Source organism: Entelurus aequoreus, linkage group LG06 (genome assembly GCF_033978785.1).
Source record: "Entelurus aequoreus isolate RoL-2023_Sb linkage group LG06, RoL_Eaeq_v1.1, whole genome shotgun sequence".
In the NCBI taxonomy this organism is placed as follows: Eukaryota; Metazoa; Chordata; class Actinopteri; order Syngnathiformes; family Syngnathidae; genus Entelurus; species Entelurus aequoreus.
Window position 1 is genome coordinate 86,346,494 of NC_084736.1, and position 19,228 is coordinate 86,365,721.

At 38.7% G+C, this 19,228-nt stretch overlaps 1 protein-coding gene across 4 annotated transcripts in view; it reads right to left on the reverse strand.

The window, feature by feature from the left end:
- Window positions 1-982: 982 nt before the first annotated feature.
- The window catches only part of LOC133652708 (tetratricopeptide repeat protein 37-like), a 42,249-nt gene continuing 24,003 nt past the window's right edge, over window positions 983-19,228 (reverse strand). For all 4 annotated transcript variants that reach the window (XM_062051737.1, XM_062051735.1, XM_062051738.1 and 1 more), the window contains exons 18-41: window positions 19,036-19,138; window positions 17,240-17,422; window positions 17,028-17,166; window positions 16,878-16,956; window positions 16,582-16,643; window positions 16,445-16,501; window positions 16,275-16,343; window positions 13,547-13,621; window positions 13,290-13,431; window positions 13,114-13,207; window positions 10,390-10,467; window positions 10,193-10,317; window positions 9,986-10,109; window positions 9,570-9,794; window positions 9,396-9,468; window positions 7,757-7,810; window positions 7,419-7,530; window positions 7,112-7,240; window positions 6,083-6,204; window positions 5,802-5,966; window positions 3,272-3,424; window positions 3,022-3,155; window positions 1,273-1,402; window positions 983-1,178 (exon numbers count right to left, since the gene is read on the reverse strand). In XM_062051737.1, coding sequence (XP_061907721.1) covers window positions 1,101-1,178; window positions 1,273-1,402; window positions 3,022-3,155; window positions 3,272-3,424; window positions 5,802-5,966; window positions 6,083-6,204; window positions 7,112-7,240; window positions 7,419-7,530; window positions 7,757-7,810; window positions 9,396-9,468; window positions 9,570-9,794; window positions 9,986-10,109; window positions 10,193-10,317; window positions 10,390-10,467; window positions 13,114-13,207; window positions 13,290-13,431; window positions 13,547-13,621; window positions 16,275-16,343; window positions 16,445-16,501; window positions 16,582-16,643; window positions 16,878-16,956; window positions 17,028-17,166; window positions 17,240-17,422; window positions 19,036-19,138 — 2,705 coding nt within the window. In that variant the 3' untranslated portion in view covers window positions 983-1,100. The remainder of the gene's footprint in view (window positions 1,179-1,272; window positions 1,403-3,021; window positions 3,156-3,271; window positions 3,425-5,801; window positions 5,967-6,082; window positions 6,205-7,111; window positions 7,241-7,418; window positions 7,531-7,756; window positions 7,811-9,395; window positions 9,469-9,569; window positions 9,795-9,985; window positions 10,110-10,192; window positions 10,318-10,389; window positions 10,468-13,113; window positions 13,208-13,289; window positions 13,432-13,546; window positions 13,622-16,274; window positions 16,344-16,444; window positions 16,502-16,581; window positions 16,644-16,877; window positions 16,957-17,027; window positions 17,167-17,239; window positions 17,423-19,035; window positions 19,139-19,228) is intronic.

Genomic DNA, 19,228 nt, shown 5'->3' on the forward strand with positions numbered 1-19,228 from the left:
AAATCATTGTATTCTGTTTATATTTACATCTAACACAATTTCCCAACTCATATGGAAACGGGGTTTGTATATATACGTATATATATGAAAGACTTAAAGGTATACTAGAGGATGTTGTGGATCATGTTGGGTATTGGTCCTCCTAATTGTCAATCATTCTGGTGATATTATGTAAGGACATATATATATATATATATATATATATATATATATATATATATATATATATATATATATATATATATATATATATATATATATATATATATATATATATATATATATATATAAATATATATATATATACATATATAAAAATAGTGCTCGATACCGTGGTAGAGTGTAATATGTATGTGTGGGAAGAAAAAAAATCTCCTGATGATTGAGGAAACCCCTCATGAAACAGGCCTGTAGAGATGAAATAGTCTTGTGATTTTTTTTTTCCCCACACATACATACATACATACATACATACATACATACATACATACATACATACATACATACATACATATATATATATATATATATATATATATATATATATATATATATATATATATATATATATATACACTACCGTTCAAAAGTTTGGAGTCACCCAAACAATTTTGTGGAATAGCTTTCATTTCTAAGAACAAGAATAGACTGTCGAGTTTCAGATGAAAGTTCTCTTTTTCTGGCCATTTTGAGCGTTTAATTGACCCCACAAATGTGATGCTCCAGAAACTCAATCTGCTCAAAGGAAGGTCAGTTTTGTAGCTTCTGTAACGATCTAAACTGTTTTCAGATGTGTGAACATGATTGCACAAGGGTTTTCTAATCATCAATTAGCCTTCTGAGCCAATGAGCAAACACATTGTACCATTAGAACACTGGAGTGATAGTTGCTGGAAATGGGCCTCTATACACCTATGTAAATATTGCACCAAAAACCAGACATTTGCAGCTAGAATAGTCATTTACCACAATAGCAATGTATAGAGTATATTTCTTTAATAAAAACTCCATTGAATATTGAATTGATAGATTTAAGACTGTCATGCCATGCCAAATGAAGCGTTAGCGGATATAAAAAAACATTTTCACTGTGGCAACATTCAGGATGAAGAAACAAGCTGCGAATGCAAGTCCAGCAGTCTTTGGTCCCCGTTCTTTTTGGCGTGCTCCAAAAGAACCTGCAGAAATTTTTTTTTTTTTGGCACATTAGGTGGAAAGTGTTTGCATGTTTGAATGTGCAGAGTGAAGATAAAACTTAGCATTGTGCTTTACATGAATTAATTCCTGGTCGTTTTTGCAATGCAGGTGTCTGAGCAGGTACCAGCTGGCCACCTGCACCACAGTCACTGAGACTTCTTGACAGGGGCCATAAACCAGCTTCTCTAATAGTCGCCTTTTTTCTCTGTAAAGGACAGACGGAAGAAGAAAACCCCACACACAGTATAATTGGCAGCACAGCAATGGTAGCATGTAGCATTTGTGTCTATTATCCAATGAAGGGCAGCCCAGAGTAGAAAGAGAGAATAAGAAAAGGGACCGATGGGAATTGTGGGAGTCAATTGTTTCCTCTTAGGATGGCGTTTGATGGTTGGCCGTGTGAGTTCAGTTGTGGTCAAGAAAGACGTGTACATCCTATTAGCCTCTGGATCTCTACACGGTCTCACCAAAGAGGGCTTATTCAGCCGTGAGGGAAAACCTACTTTTTGATCTTGGGATCTTATAAAGAGCAAGATGACAATGCATGTTGTAGAGGAAACTATTGTTGAAAGTGACAGGATTTGGCACTGACGCTCAATGTTCAGGCTCAAGTCCTGCGGATCATTTGAAAGAGGCATCAAAGGATGATGTAAGCCCCCAAAAAGTTGGAAAAATAATAATCTATTAAAGAAAAACTGCACTTTAAAAAAAAAATGTTGCCCGTCATCTTCAAATGTGAGACAAGAACACGTCATTCCCTTTTCTCTGCGTTCTAAATGGTGAAAAACTGTGCGAGGTAATGAGGATACGATCTATTACGAGCATAAAGCCTTTTAAAATAAATTTTTGTGTACATGCTGTAGGTATGTGTGCAATGCAGTAACAGGCATATGCATCACAACATGTAGTAATTACAATATTTTGGTCATTTAAATCATTAGCGTAACATCTTTCCTGGGCACATTGACTTTACAGAACGCAACGATCACTACTTCTGTCAACAACAACAAAGAGAGCACTGTCGGAGTTTGCTGTCACTAATGGCGGAATTCATCAGAGCCATAAAGCGTTATCGTGTGGCACTATTGCTAAATGGTTCAAATAAAAATATAAAACATTGACTTACAATGTCAGCTCCAACTGGGATGCTTGTATCTTTCAGCACTTGTGCTCTCCTTGAGCTACTAAATTCACTTCTCATAAGAAATACTTTTGAGCGACGTTGTTGGACCTTAAGCTGCGTTCCATTTGTTGAGAGCCATATAGTATCAAGTTGGTAGCGTGTGGATTTTCAGAAGATGACCAACGTCCTGGCTTGGTGCCACAACCTTCTACGATACATATGATACATGGTTTATAACCTAGCATTAACTGAAAGGCAATACAGCAGCAGCAGAAGCAGCTAAATCAATTTTTTTTGTCTTTATTTCATGGTGGGTTGCAACCAACGTTATTAGCAGCTCAAAGTAGCTAGTAGCTGGCTACTCGCTTGTGGTCGGTGTGAGCAAGGTGATGCCAGAAAAGTAGTTCCTCTGCATTAGCTCTTACAATAACAATATCGCTATAGTTTGGATAATTAGCAGGTCAAGGCATGTAACAAAACGTTGTTGCCGTTTTTTTAAAGGGCTTTAAAGGTGTAATAGATTAATTACCATTACCTGTATTATTAGCCGCCTCATTCTAGCAGATTTTTTTCTATTTAGAACACAGAGAGAGTAAATGTAAAGGTTTTATGGAGGAAATAGTTTGAACCTGAAATAGATCCTTCATATTTCACTGGAACATTGATTAAATATCCATGATAGAATAATGCTAATCCCCTACCTTTTATTTTTTTGGGTAATGTACTGGAGCAGGGCCTGAAAGAGCACAGCCACAGGGAGAGACGAGCCCAGCTTCAGGGCCTCTGTAGTGGCTTGTCTGACGAGATCTATCTGGTCATTTCCTGGGACTCCTGCCTGTGAAGTTTAGAAAACAACAAAACCACAGAGGCTAGGACGAACGAGGGCGAGTCACGGCGGTGATGGCCGATTGGCTGTAGATGGTTTTAGAAAGAGCTCATGACCAGACTCACCATGCAGGGCCGCAGGGCCACCAGGGCGAGTCGCAGCAGACTGGCTACTTGGCTGCTGTGCAGGCCGAGCTGCGAGGCAAGCTGCAAGCTGCGTTTGAGCGCCATGACTGCCTGGACCAGCAGACCCTGGCTGCAGTACACGGCAGCCAACCACTGGGAGATTGTAAAGAAATGATGATGAGGACACAGGAGTTTATATTAGGGGTGTCCCGATACGATATTGATAACGGGCATCAGTCTGATGCCATCAACAACAACAAAAAAACGATGTTGCAGTTTTAGAACAACAGTTGTCAGTATAAAAAAGTAATAGTTGCATAATATTTACAGACACAAAATCTCCGAGATAGAAGCGTATTAGTTAGTGTGCAAAAACATGTCGTGAATTATTGTAGGAGTCGCCAAAAAACGAATTACTACACCCCTTCAAATATAAAGAAAACAAAAGTCATAAGGTGAAGTGTTTTTCATATCTGCTATTGTTCAGTTCCGTTCAGTTTCAGTTTATTTGGAACATGCATACGATATACAATGTAATGCATCACTCATTTCCAGTTTTTTCATTACAGCACGTCCGAAAAAGAGGAGGAAGAAGCTGAGCTTATTTAATCCTACCCCTTTTCATTCCATAGCAATTTTATCCCATTTCCTTGTTCTCTGTAAAAGAACAGTAAATAAATAATATACAATAGTAATAACCTGATTCTCGCCAGATCCTTGTCGTTCGCTGAGCTCCACACATTGATCTGGGAGTTCTCAATAGGAGATGTATTTCAGAAGGCGGGGCCTTGTAAAAAAAATCATTGAATGTGATTGGATAAACCACTTGTCCGTTATCTTGAATGACGTGCTATTTCAACCACTCACATGGAAATCAACCCGTGATGCTGATGAGAGGGAAACTGGGAAATCCAAACCCGGTCAGAAGAAGAGCCAAAACATCGTTGCCACCAATAAATGCCTTCAAAACCGTTCTCTCTTCATCTTTTAAATAATTAATATTCGATCAATGTCGCAAAACATTTGCTTTAGCAGAATCAATGTCAGCACACGACTCCTCAATGTTGTTTGAATCAAACAGTCCCTTCGGGGCTACGTCACATCTATGAAATCCTCTACGGCGATTCTTATTGGTTCATTATTTTTTGCTATCTGGAAGGGGTTTACAATGACCTCGAGCCCAGATCCTTGTGTGGAGCTCAACGAACTACAAGGGTCTGGCGAGAGTAAGGTTACCATAGTAAGTAAACAAATATCAAATACATAAATAATCTTTATCTCAAAAGAAAAATAAAGGGTTCAAGATGTTCATCATAATTGTTGTTTTGTGTACTGTGTGAACACTTGTAGTTTGAACAGTCTCTTCAACTGAATCTTATTGGTGCTTTGTTTGATTTCTTTGGTTAATCCGTTCTCTGAGTAATTTATTTAACTTTATCAAGCTTTTTCTAACATTTTACACTACAAAATGGTGAGAGTATGTACAGTGGAACCTTGACTTATAAACCCCTTTATTTGCAAACTTTTCTGTTTACAAACTTTTAGATTGTGCCAAATATGCCTCTTTGTGCAAACCACCCTCCCGCTCTTTTCTCTCCTTGTGTGAGCGTCCCCTTTGCCAATGTTAATGTACTAAAAGTGGATTCTACTTGTCAAAATGTTTATTATTGTAGCAATACGGTTGTTAAAGTTGTGAGGGCACCAAAGGGATTTCTGTGTGTGCGTGCGTGTGTGTTGGCAGAGCAGCGCGTACACAGTTTAGCTTGTCATAGTTGTTTTGGCTTATAATTAGGGGACAGTCTACCCGAATGCAGCTGAGATAGGCTCCAGCACCCCCTGCGACCCCGAAAGGGACAAGCGGTAGAAAATGCATGGATGGATGGTTGATTCATCACCTCCTTGTTATGTTTATTGGATATACAGTACTGTATAGCACTTAATAGTGTGTTCAAAGTATAAAAACCTTGATTAAAATATGGACTTTTGTCAAGGCTGAAACCCATTATTCATATTTACATTGTTTCTAATTAAAAAATTTGCTTCGCTATACAAACTTTTGGATTTACAAACCCTGTTTAAAAAACAATTATAGTAAGTTGGCAAATCAACGTTCCACTGTACTATGAATGGTGCTGATATCGTACTGGCCAATACTCAAGGCTCTAATGTCGGTATCATATCAGAAGTGTTTAAATTGTATCGGGACACCCCTAGTTTATAACAGTAATACGTTTGGTTCTAACAACTGAAAAGTACACCATTGCATATTTACAAGATGTATTTCTTGCAGTACCTTTAAACTGTAGTATCTTTTTATCATTAAAGAGAAATAAGCAGCAATGATATTTTGATATTGTCACTGTAGTCCTTAATATAGTCAATTTTACATTTAGTAAGTATCAGTTAAGTCTACAGTCATAATACCCCAACATACCACCAGAAAACACAATACATGTAGAGCAAAAATTAAGTGTGCGAACAAAGACGTGATTCAAAACTGCCTAATGATGACAGTGAGAGATCATCTTACGTGCAGCGCCCCAATATTGGAGGGGTTTAGCATCACAGCATTGCTGAGCTGCTCCAGCATGGACTCTGAGAGGAGAGTACCGCCGCGAGTCTCAAGGAGACGCTGACACTGCACTTGTCTGAGTGACAACATGATTGCGGTACGCTCTGGGGACACGTTCAGCACCTGGAATCGAGCAAAGGACAATCGATAATGACGGACAGAACAAACACTAATGCATAATCCCTGTTTACATTGCATAGATTGGAATGAACCCTGTTTTAAACTGAAACAAATATTACCTGTGAGCAGAGTGCTTCTGCCTGATCTAGCTGTCTGCTTAGCAAGAGGCCACTCACTGCCTGTTGGAGTACCCATTCTTCTAGACTCTGGGCTAAGGGCCGCTCTGTCTCAACGCTACGCACTGAAATACAGAAAAGTGTTAGGAGTGTAAACTGAAATTAGGGATCGGTACTGAATTCAGTACTTTTATAAGCACCGCCCGATCTCTCTCGGTACTACCGGGTCTCGATTCACGTAATATCAAATGGTGCCATATTTTGATACTTTTGTTGCATGTGACGTCACATCCAGGTGCAGACTAAACATTGGCTCAAGGAAACAATAATTTTGGCAGCACTCAGCCAAGCTCCCTCTAAATAATGTTGCCATTTTTAACACCAACAAAGGAAGTATACTTGGAAGAAAACGCTCAAACAAAAAGTAAGGCTCCAATATTCCAAAATGTGCGAGCTTCACCGCAGACAGGCTACAATTAGCATTAGCGATTTTACATGACGATTTCAACACCTTCAAATTTGGTAATAAAAACTACAACTAAGATAAATGTTAAAAGCACAATACGAACAGTATAAACAATTTGTAGGGCACAACATAACACGTTAATCTTTCTGGAAAAAGCTACTTCCTATTTAGGCATACCATAAATAGCCTATACAGTACTGCCATCTAATATCTTGGCAACTGCATTGTAAATAAGACTCAAATGTAATCAGAAAACAAGATATAACAACTGGACAGCACAGTTACCCTAATCAGATCACTGTAAAATGTTCATTATAAAATAAAATGTTATTATAAAGCAATTAACATGTATTAACACACAAAAATACCGAAATTGGTACCATTGAGTACCAGTATAAATTTCCAGGTACCAAGAAACAGTTCAAATGTGACCAATATGGGACACAACATTGAGTACAGCTGCAGTACTATCATTAACTAAGTTAAAGTTAAAGTTAAAAAAAGTTAAAAAGTTAAAGTTAACTAGCAAATGCATATACAATATGGCTAAAAATAAACATGCATACCTTTCTCAGAAACCACTGACATTAGGGTTTGCTCTAGACCCTGCCTACAAGCAGCTGAGCCACAGAGATAAGAGGAAGTGTTTTCTGTGTGACAGGCAGCCATTAATCCTGCCCATGCAGATGGATCATCTGTAAGCAGAGGAATTTTAAGAGTTGAACAAAATCATTAAATGTAATGTAAAGGCCTCCATTAAAAGAAAGAATGCTTCTGAAAAGTCCCATAAACAGCATGGCACTATGCAACATATTGGCTCCGCTAAGACTGTTGTGTGTATCTATGCAAGTTGCAATGTGTTAGTAAATGTACCAGGACAGAGCAGCACAGCTCGCTGCATGGTCTTCAGGGCATTCCTCTGAGCATCCTCTCCAGAGTGTCTCCCATTGGCCAGCTGGTTCACTCCACTGTACAGCAGCGCCCTCTGTCAGCAAATAGATTTAAAAAAAAAAAAACATGTTTCATTGCGAACACATTGAAAACTACTGTACACTGCTCTGAATTTTTTTTTAATTCTTGTATCGTGGGAACTAATCCCCTCATAGTATAGCTTTGCCACATAATATATGCAATGTGATAAACCACTACAAAAACGAAAGCTGCCTACTATAATTATTTAGGCATTTTTATGTTTTCATTTTTTTTTTTACCTTTCCCTGGGTCATACTGGAGAGACAGGCAACATGTCCGGCCATTGCTCCTCCCTGGAAGACAGCGTGCAAAAGCATGACATTACATTTCAGCAAAGTTGGACAATGTATTTACAGTATAGAGATCAACCAATTATTGACAGGGCAACATAAAAGATTTCTCTGCCAAGAATTTCAAACTTTGTGTAAATATCTTGACAAATATGAGATTTATAAAATAACGGAGATTCCAGACTATAAGCAGCTATATTTTTCCTACACTTTGAACCTTGCGGCTTATAAGACTGAGTGGCTAATTTATACATTTTTCTTCGCTGGCGGCCATAATAAAAAAAATATTTAAAAAAAAACAAGCAAAAACACTGAGAGGGTGTTTTATTGTTTGTGCTATGGCGCCATCTTTTGGATGAGTTTGCTTACAGCAGGTGCTGCAGTGTCCTTCCATTTAAAGAAGTGGTTTTTTTTTTCAACCAGAGTGCCGTTAAGTCTTCTAGCCGTCCATTGCGTTTTACTCTTATGGATTCTTCATTCATCACTCCAAGGAACATTTGTAAGTTTGACAGTGTAACTAAAACTGGTTATACGTACTAAACCGTCCCATGTGTGATGTCTGTAGGAGTGTTTTCATGCATTTGTACGTGCTATCGTAATGTAATGACGCTAGAGTTGTTAGCGTTAGCTAGTATGCTAACACGTCTATGAGTGTCTGTGTTAATGTTATTAACTTGTAATGGCATTCTTTTTTGTATTGTTTCAGTGTCACAAATTCCTCAGTAAATTCATTAAAACGCCACCGTGGAGTTATTGAGTCTGTTTAGCTGTTTGAAGAGCTAGCTTCCGCGGCTAGCGGGTCCATTTTACTGCCGTGTTACTTACAGGCACCGAAACAATTAAAGTATGTCAATAAACATTTACAAAATATTTCTGTGTCAATAACTCATTTCACATGGTATATAACTATGGCTTATGTGTGTGGCTAATATATGAAAACATACATTTTTTTCCTTCTAAAATTTAGTGGGTGCGGCTAATATCCTGGTGCGCTCTATAGTCCGGAAAATACGGTAAGTAGAGAAGAGACAGCAGCTCACACATTCTCATACTTTCTGTAACATTCAGGAAGAAATTATGTCGGCCTGCGGGAAAAATGTCTCAAGTATAAGCTATGTGAAGGAGCTCAGAATTATGTTTTTATCTTTAAACATTACAATGATTTAAAATCCATTAACTATTATAAAATTGTATAAAAATTTATAAATGTTGAGTTAGTGTGGTATAGAGAATTCCCATATTTTTACAAATGTTCCCAGGAGATTTCACATGTTTAGAAATTTAAAGGTTTATGCTCCTCTTAGACACACGTAATGAAGGTGTTTGTGAAACATCCTAACGTTTTTTGGTGCTAAATTAAACATTTTATCGAAAAAAATAATAATTTTAAAGCGTTGTGCAGCTGACGTATACAATTCATATTTAAATAACCTTTTACTGCAAATAAATATTGGCTCCAAATACCGATTATCGGCCCCCTTAACGACTAATAATCGGTATCGGCCCTGAAAAAACAGTTTGGTGGATCTCTAGTACAGTATTAGTAATCTATGTTCATAGGAGTGTGTTGTGTTTGCAAGAAGCTTACATTAGCTTTCCTGGGGTAGTATTGTGGTACCAATCTGGACAGCAATGACCACAGAGATGGGTTACCAGGATAGCTAAAAACAGCAAATAGAAAAAGGGCAGTTATTTATGTGTATTCCGACATAATGCATGTCCCTTGTTCAGCTATCTGTAGATATGATACTTGTTTCCCCACCTGTGTACAGCTCTGGAGGCCTCTCTTTGCACAGCACTGTAGTTGCCCTGCAGGGCCAGTAAGGTACAGGTGAGAAGACATCTCTGCTCTACAACAGTTGCACAGGAAGAACCTTGTTTGAGCAGCTCTGTGCGTGCAGCCGCGGCTAGCGTGACATCATTGTGGGCCAATCCAAGGGCACATAAACACAGCAGGGACTCTGGAACTGGTTCCTTCAACATGGAGCTGCGAAGACAGAGGTTAGATGGTCAATCAGCATGTAGATGAGCAAAATACAGGCGATATATTATCATTATGTAGAACTGGAGTAGGAGACAACTGTATATTCTCTACATGCTTTAAACATTTATATTGGTGCCTTTACTAGCTTTCGACTTGGGAAATGCAAAACCGCACAGCAAGCTGATTGGACCCACCATTTGAATAGCAGGGTCTTGGCAGAGTCCAGATTACCCTGCTGGTGCTGCAGCAGTGATAGAGCTGTCAAGATGTATGCTGTTTCCTTTTCACTGGAAGCCATCGCCAGGGCCCGCTCGTAGGCTACAGAGCACAAGTATTGAACCCTTTGCAGTCACTCTGGCATGTCACATACGTTCTCACAGGGCTTCAGAGCTGTTACTCACCGCTACTGCTCTCTGGGATGTGTCCAGCCTTGCAGTATGCCAAAGCCAACCCTGCCAGATCACTGAGCTCCTCCAGTGGGGTGGAGTTATAGACATGGACGGCTTCCTCACACCGGCCACAAGCGCTGGAAGGACCAATATAAGGTTGTCAGTCATCTTACGACAGTGGGAAATATCTGTAAATACTCTTTACTCACCATAAAGCACGTGCGTAGTTGCTTAGAGCAAAAAATAGCTGCTCTGTGAGGGATGTGGACCGAAGCAACTCAACAGCTCTGAGTAGAGACAATATCAATCAAACACACAAAAACAGAGACAAATAAATGAGCTATTAGCTCAAAGGAAATGTTATGTTTTGATTGTTGGTTGCATAGTTAGGTTTTATATTAAGGGTTATTACACCATAACTATACAGGACTGTCTCAGAAAATTAGAATATTGTGATAAAGTTATTTATTTTCTGTAATGCAATTAAAAAAACAAAAATGTCATACATTCTGGATTCATTACACATCAACTGAAATAGTGCAAGACTTTTATTATTTTAATATTGCTGATTATGGCATAAAGCTTAAGAAAACTAAAAAATCCAATCTCAAAAAAATTGAATATTTCCTCAGACCAAGTAAAAAAAAAAGATTTATAACAGCAAAACCAAATCAAACATTTGAAAATGTCAATTAATGCACTCAGTACTTGGTTGGGAATCCTTTTGCACGGATTACTGCATCAATGCGGCGTGGCATGGAGGCAATCAGCCTGTGGCATTGCTGAGGTGTCATGGATGCCCAGGATGCTTCAATAGCGGCCTTTAGCTCATTTGCATTATTGGGTCTAGTGTCTTTCAGTTTCTTCTTCACAATACCCCACAAATTCTCTATGGGGTTCAGGTCAGGGGAGTTGGCAGGCCAATCGAGGACAGTAATGCCATGGTCAGTACACCAGTTACTGGTGGTTTTGGCACTGTGGGCAGGTGCCAGATCATGCTGGAAAATTAAATTATCATCTCCATAGAGCTTTTCAACAGATGGAAGCATGTAGTGCAGTATTCAGCTGAGGTCATGCAGCAACCTACTGTTATATATGGGTGCCCATTTTATTAGTATATCTGTATTGTATTGTATTGTACTGTTTATGATGACTGATGTTGTCAAAACTTTTATGCATGTTTTTTTTTTTAAATTGACTTGTTCTATGTACCATCGACCTACGAGGGACTGCAGATGGAAATTAGCCTCTGGCTACAATGTAGCACATTTACATTCATTTGTATGTACATTAATGTGAATTGTCATATGTAAGAAATAACGATACAGTAATCCCTTGTTTATCGCTGTTAATTGGTGCCAGACACGACCGTAATAAACAAATTTCCGCAAAGTAGTAATCATTAATTATACTTTCATAGCTAGAGCATAAAAAAGCTGTTTACAACCTTCTAAATACATTTTTCAACATTATGAGAGCCCTCTAGACATAACATAACACCCTTTAGTCACCTTTACACTATTTTAATCCAATATTGTAATGCAGCTAAGGCTGAGCCAATCAGTGTCTACGATAGGAACAAACGTTATATAAATATGGCAATAATATATATTATATATGTGTATATATATATATATATATATATATATATATATATATATATATATATATATATATATATATATATATATATATATATATATATATATATATATAGGGATTTAACGGTATCAAAATCTCACGGATCGATATTATCACGGTATAAAGGCCATAGTACGATATTATTGTGGTATTTGTCAAAAAAAAAACCTGAACTTAAAAATGCCATAGTGTTCAAAATGAAGTGGCAGGAATGTTTAGGATAGACACACTTACTGTAATTGAAGACAAACATAATGCTAAAATGTTCTAATCATATTTATTACAACAAATGTGTATTTTTAAATGCAAAGAATTGTGCAGGAACATCCACAGTTATAAGCAAATATATATATAAAAAAAACCTTACAGTTGAGTGACAATGTAAATATCCAGTGTTGAACAATAATGTCCACTTTAGTGTCCTTCAACTTTTACTTTCGGACAAGCAGTGTCCTCCACAGTGGACATGTTTATATAATTCTGGAATATCCTGTTTCTAAGAAAAGTTCAACAATTTAACTTTTAATATTGTAAATACCTCACAAACTGATGTTTGGCTTCAAATATCATTTCTGAGTGACAGTTTATGAGATGGTGACTTGTCCAGGGAGTACGCTGCCTTATGCCCGAGTGCCGCTTGGTAGACTCCAGCCCCACCGCGACATCGAGAGAAACAAGCGATGGAAAATGGAGACATAGATTGAGGAGTCATCAGTTTTTTTGGGTGACTTCCGTCCCTGCGCTGCCTATGAAGTGCTCGAGACGAAAATGCCCTGCTTTACATTGCAGAACGCAGACTTTCTTACCTCCGCCAAAGAGGTTATGTTTTCACCAGGGTTTCTTTATCCATTTGTTATCAACATAACTCAAACAGTTCCAGACAGATTTTGATGAATTGTCTGAAAACAACAATTCTTCTAAACTACTACGAACACACTTCACTTCCTGCTTACGGCGTTGGATTCGGGGAGATGTAGTTTATTTTTAGACCCAGTCAAGTTTTTGTTTGATACCGTCACGCGTCACTGCATTATTGTGAAGACTTTGAAACCGAAATGCCGCAGTATCTACAAAACCATTACACCCTAATCTGCGATGTGGTGTGTCCGCAATATTTGAGGCGTGATGTGGTGAGGGACGACTAATCATAATCATTAGACCGGAGTGGAGCCTTGTCTGAGCATTATTTTTTGTTTCTAACAAACTGTTAAGGCTTGCTTGGCTTTAGTGGATGTCACAGTTGTATTTAAAACACTTACCTATTTTCAGTAAAAATTTTGATTTGGACATACCTTTGGTAAGCTTGTACAGCCTGCCTCTTTAGTTGTAAATGTTCTGTCATGAAGCCCAGCATGATGAAGGCATGAGCATCAGACTGGAACCTTTCTGGAAGGGAAACTTCAGGTTCACACAAGACCTTCTCTCCCACTTGACCCACATATGTGTTGAGCAGACTTTGACGGCGCACCTGTGTATTTGCTGAGTGCCACCTGGGCCGCAGAGATGGCATTCATCTGGACAATGTTGTAGCGGTACAGTTCAGAGTCTCTATTGCTCTTGTCCAGCAAGGTGGAACACACACAGTAGGCATAACCTTTCACTCCCTCCGTCTGCAGAGAGTGATGAGTTAGAAATAAAGTAGGGAGACATTTTACTCTTTTTTTACCTCAGGTGGTGTTGCAAAAGGCTATGAATTAAACAGAAACAAATGTGGTGGTCACGTACATGTGTGCGGAGTTCAGTGGTGTGTCTAAAAAGATCCATGGCCTCAAAGCTTCCCACATTCTCTGCTATCAGGGCCTGGCAAGGTGAGAAGAGACCGACATTTTTCATCATTTACACCTGACATGATTCAAAAGAGCAGTAACCTTCGCATCACGCACACACTTTACACTCAACTGCATACAAAGCCAAGCAAACATGTAAATATTTCCGATAAATTACCTGTGTGGAGTTACCCCTCATTATGATAGCAAACAATAAAATACCATTGGCTTGTGATTTGTTTGTGTTGCAAAGTTATTCGTTTGTGCCGTTGCGGTTTTTAAGTTATTCTGAAATTCAGTTACTGACTAGGGACGTTATCCAGCTCCACCACCTTGTCAAACCCTCCCCAAACTTGTCGCAAACATTTGTGTTGCAATTATTTTGGTCTATTATAGTTTTTATGTTATTAACGTGTTAATATTCATACTCACCCCCACTCGTCTACATCTCAGCATAAAGGTATATCTGGTATCGGAGGTATTGATAACGTCAATATCCATCCGCACATCACTATGAATGTAAACAATAAAAAGTTAAATATTTAAACAAAAGCTTGTTGCAGTACAAACCAACACAAACATTATGGGACAAGTTTGTGGAGATTTTGACAAGGTGATGGGGGGCTGGTTATGAATAAAAACTTGTTAATTACATAAAAACTATAACACTCAAGACGAAAAATGTTAGCAGCAATAATGTTGCAAAAACAAATGGGACACGTTTGGGGAAGTTTTGACAAGGTGGGCGGGGTTGGATGACATCACTAATCAGAAAATTATTTTAGAATAACTTAAAAACTGTAGTGGCACAAACTATTCTTTTACGACACAAACGAATGGCAGTGTAACCGTATTTTTCGCACTATTAGGCGCACCTAAAAACCTCCAATTTTGTCTAAAACTGACAATGCGCCTTTTAATCCGGTGTGCCTTATATAGGACCAATCTTGAGCCTCCAACAGGTAAAAGTTTCAATCAATCAATCAATCAATCGCAACTACGGTAAGCAGCCGCCAACTTAATTTTCCCACGTAGAAGAAGAAGCGCGCGGTGCATGCTGGGATATATGACTGCGCGAGGCGTGCCGTTCCATTTCCCCCGTCTTCATTTTCCCCCGTAGAAGAAGAAGCGCGCGGTGCATGCTATGGCGTGCCGTTTCATGTTTGTTTATGTAAAGACCCCAAAATGGCTCCTATTAAGAGACACGCTTACGACGCAGAGTTTAAACTTAAGACGATCAGTCACGCAGTAGAACACGGGAATAGAGCAGCAGCGACACTGACTCGATTAATGACGACTTCGACGAGACAGAGCCAGGCATGTTGGATGCCGTATTCGCCCAACTGTTAAATTCGGACACTGAAGAAGAACAATTCGAGGGATTCGTGGATGATGAATAACTTCATAAAGTGAGCTTTACATGTTTATTTTGTGTGTTGTGTTGTGTGACATTAACGTTTGAGCAACGTTGAGTTATTCATATATAGTTATTGCTCTGCACTATTTCGAGTGTTACTATATTGTGATTGCACTGACGTTTGATTTACCGTAACAGTATCACTGTTTTTTACGTGTTTATTGAATCAGGGAAAAGTTCCTCTCCACTATGTGATATAAATGTTGCACTACATGTTATACCTTGCTGTTGTTAAAAGATAAACAAAACACCACGTCACTGACTTTACCTCTGGGAAAATAATAAAACAGCTGTTTATTCATTTTGGGAGTGAACAGAGTTGTCAGAACGCTGGTTTGTAATCTGTTAATAAAGTTTGACTGACCTATCTGACTGTTTTGTTGACATTCCCTTTAGCGCAGCTCCATCTAATGGATGCATAACGTAACCCCAGCCTCTACTGTAGCGTCTATTCTATGCGCCTTATAATGCGGTGCGCCTTATATATGAACACAGTTTTAAATATGCCATTCATTGAAGGTGCGCCTTATAATCCCGTGCGCCTTATAGAGCGGAAAATATGGTATTTAAAAGGGGGGCCGATTTCATACAGGTCTATAAATTGCAAGACTCTTAGAAATGATGAGCTCTCCATAGAAGTCCACTAATACCATGCTAATATGATAAGACATAGTTTTACTTATCCCACAATGGAGAAATAACAGCATGTGGTTGCAGATTCAAAATATCCACAAAAAAGTTTTAAATGTAGCGCAAAAGTCACAAAAGTGACACCCCTTTTTGTGCAGTTCCGAGTGGGATTAAATCAAAAGCTAAAAACACATAAAAACGAGAGGGAAACATTAGATAACACCAATAAATAAATAATGGCGTACAGAGCTGATGCAACCAGCTTCAGGGGCGGCATTTTTACATACAGCAACAAAAGTAAATCGGGCAATATTAAACTGTCATAACTATAAACCTAGAAAAATAAATTATCAGCATCACTGCTTTTATGCATGATGCTGCTTTTAAAGTTCCTGCAGAAAAAGTACTTTTTGCCAGCATTAGGATTTTGGAATACGGAAAACAAGAGGTGATCCATTCCAAATGAACCACCTATTTTGTTTTTTAATTGAGTTTGTTCAAATAAGCTTTTTTGTTGCAGAAATTCAGTCAAGTGGAGATGGCTGACCGGCACAATAGTGTTACATTGAATGGTATGATAAGTGTCTCAGTACTCGTACACAATCGTCAGGATTTGCTGATTATTTAAAAAACGGATTACCTGCCCGATCCAGCAGTTGACATAGAGCGGCTCCAACGACTGTGCAACCTTAAAAGCCTCATGTGCAAGCTAACAAGGGGAAAAAAACACAAAATTAACACATCTATCAGTCGGCAATGATAAAAAAACAACAATAATAATAACATTTCGATGCATCATGAAACACACACCTCTATATTGTCCTTCTTCATATACAATGTACCAAGGTTGGTCCAGGCAACAACATTCTATAAAGGAGTAAAACACCCTTAGAAAAACATTTTAATACCTAATATCTAATACTTACCACCATATCCATAATACATACATTTGGTTCAACTTGAATGGACTTGATAAAGCAGTGCTGAGCAAGAGCCAAGTTCTGCAAACCTGATGTTATAGGGAAAAATAAGGGGGTGGGGGAAGCTAAAATTTTTCCTGTATTGTGTTCCCGACACATATATTAGTTTATTTCAATTATGCAAAGCCAAAATGGATGCAAAAACATGTTAAGAAAAATGGTAAATACACAGTTGCAGATGACCCGTAAGAAAGAACAGCATATCGAAGTACATTTTGGGGGCATTTAAAAATGTATCATTTTGATCGATAGATAAACAATACCTTTGCTTGTGTTGATCACTCCCAGAGCATTCCAATAGCTGTGGTTGCCACTGTCCATCATGATGGCCTTCTTTAAACACTGAGAATACAGAAAGTCACTGTAAAGAATACCTGTGGTATGAACGAACAAACACAGAGTGCAAACAGTACTTGTTGTGCTTTCTGGAAAAGTAATGATCTGTCCTCCTCTGCATCACAGGCCAGGCGAGACTGATGATAGAAGTTGAGTCCGAGGTCAGACCAGAGACTGGTGACTTCTGGCTTTAGCTTCAAAGCACGAGTGTAACACCTGCGGACAACAACATGCATAGTGCACGTGTAGGTTATGTATTTAAGATGGCAGATTTAACGGTGAGTCATACCTCTCAGCGACTCGGAGCGTCTGAGCCTGGTTTAGCACGTGAACCTGAGCATGTGGGTCCAGACCAGCCAGGGTTGCAGGCACCTGAACTTTAGCCCTGTTTGGAGACACTGCGCTGACAGCGGAGCAGGCGTCTCCCAGCAGTTTCCACAAGCAGGAGAGGTCAGAACGCAACACCACCGCCCTGCAAAAGCACAACATAGTACAATAAAAACCTTTGACACCAAAGGCTAGTTTAGTCCTGTCCACAACGGTGCGGTTTGATTTGTTTGTGTTTTTCTTTCTACGTCGATCAATCCCCGCCAGTGTGTTAGGGCTGGAAGATTAAACGATATCAATACATATCACGATACACGCGTAATCGATATCAATAAAAAATGTGTTTGATCATTTTTTTACTTTCTTGTTTAAGAAAGCGGACGTTGCGAGGCAAGGTTGGTTGCATGAACAAAGGCACTCGCTCTCTGGCAACCACGCAAAGCAATCACTGATCAATGGGAGTGACACGCTAAAAGCCAATCAAGTAACAGTATCAACTATCAAGTTTGGTTGCTTCTTGTTGTCTCGCAGTTGATTCTTTGCATGGAGTGAAAAGAGAAAGTAAAAATGAGCTCTGCAGAAAGCTGAGAAATAGTGGATAAAACAGGAAAAATCACCTCGACAGTATGGCAGATTTTGGGGATGTTTTTTCAAACGGACCGTAGTCAGACCAATGTGGTCTATGAATGATGCAAGGCGCTCGTTCCCAACAAAACTGGTAATAACACACCACCTTTGCAGCGCTCACCCTTTAGAGCAGTGGTCCCCAACCACCGGTCCGTGGACCGATTGGTACCGGGCCGCACAAGAAATTAAAAAAATATATATTTTTTTTTAAAAATCAAATCAACATAAAAAACACAATATATACATTATATATCAATATAGATCAATACAGTCTGCAGGGATACAGTCCGTAAGCACACATGATTGTATTTCTTTATGACAAAAAAAAAACATTTAAAAAAATTAAAAAATACCATACCCCCGCATTTGTTTTACATATTCTTTAAATTTTATGAAGTTATTAAGTGTTTAAAGGGATTTTAGAATTTAGTTTACATTGAGTGTTTTCCATGGTGGTGTTGACATTTCCTCTCCTTTCTGCCTTGACAGCTGAGGGGATTATAATCAGTGAAAGGTTACATTTAAAATGCTTACATGTAATGTATTTATTCCTTGGCCTTTATTTTGGACAGGTCATTAAAAATATCAATAATTATCGATATCGATCGGTAAAAAACACTTATATCATGATATAGTTTTCAGCCATATCGCCCAGCCCAAGTTTAGCGTCACCTTACACAGGTGAACTGTAATATAATATTGTGATTTGTACACACAGCGAAGTGTACTTGCAAAGTAGGACAATATATTCGGACAACAGAAACAGACAAAAATGCCCATGCCAAACTGATGAGAAGTGTGAAGCAAGGATATTAATACAGTGCACATATTTTTGAGGGGGTTGTGAAGCGATGTGAAGTGTACTAAATGAACTGATCAGTATAGTACAGTTTGGTACCTTTCAGTATAGTACAGTTTGGTACCTTTCTATTAAGGTTAACAGGCACAATGCATGGTCCCGAAATGGTGGAACTACAACCCACACTGCAATTCATTGACTACTAGGAATAATAATGTGAAGAAAAAGAACGCAATAGTGTTCCAAATCGTACATGGATTGTTTTTCTATCACTTGAAATGGGAGACTAACACATGGCAGTTAAAATCATCCCAGTTGTGATTATGACTTACTTGAAGAGATTCTGTATAGCTTGCTCAATCAGGACAATGGCTCCGCCGTCTCTGCAGTCCTCCATTAAACTTCTTGCCAGGGAGAGCTGACACTCTCCAAGACCTCAACAACACATTATTTCAATTCCTATTAACCTTCCCTCAGGCAGCGACAAAAGGCACTTGTGCAGAGCTCCGTCAAACACACACATAC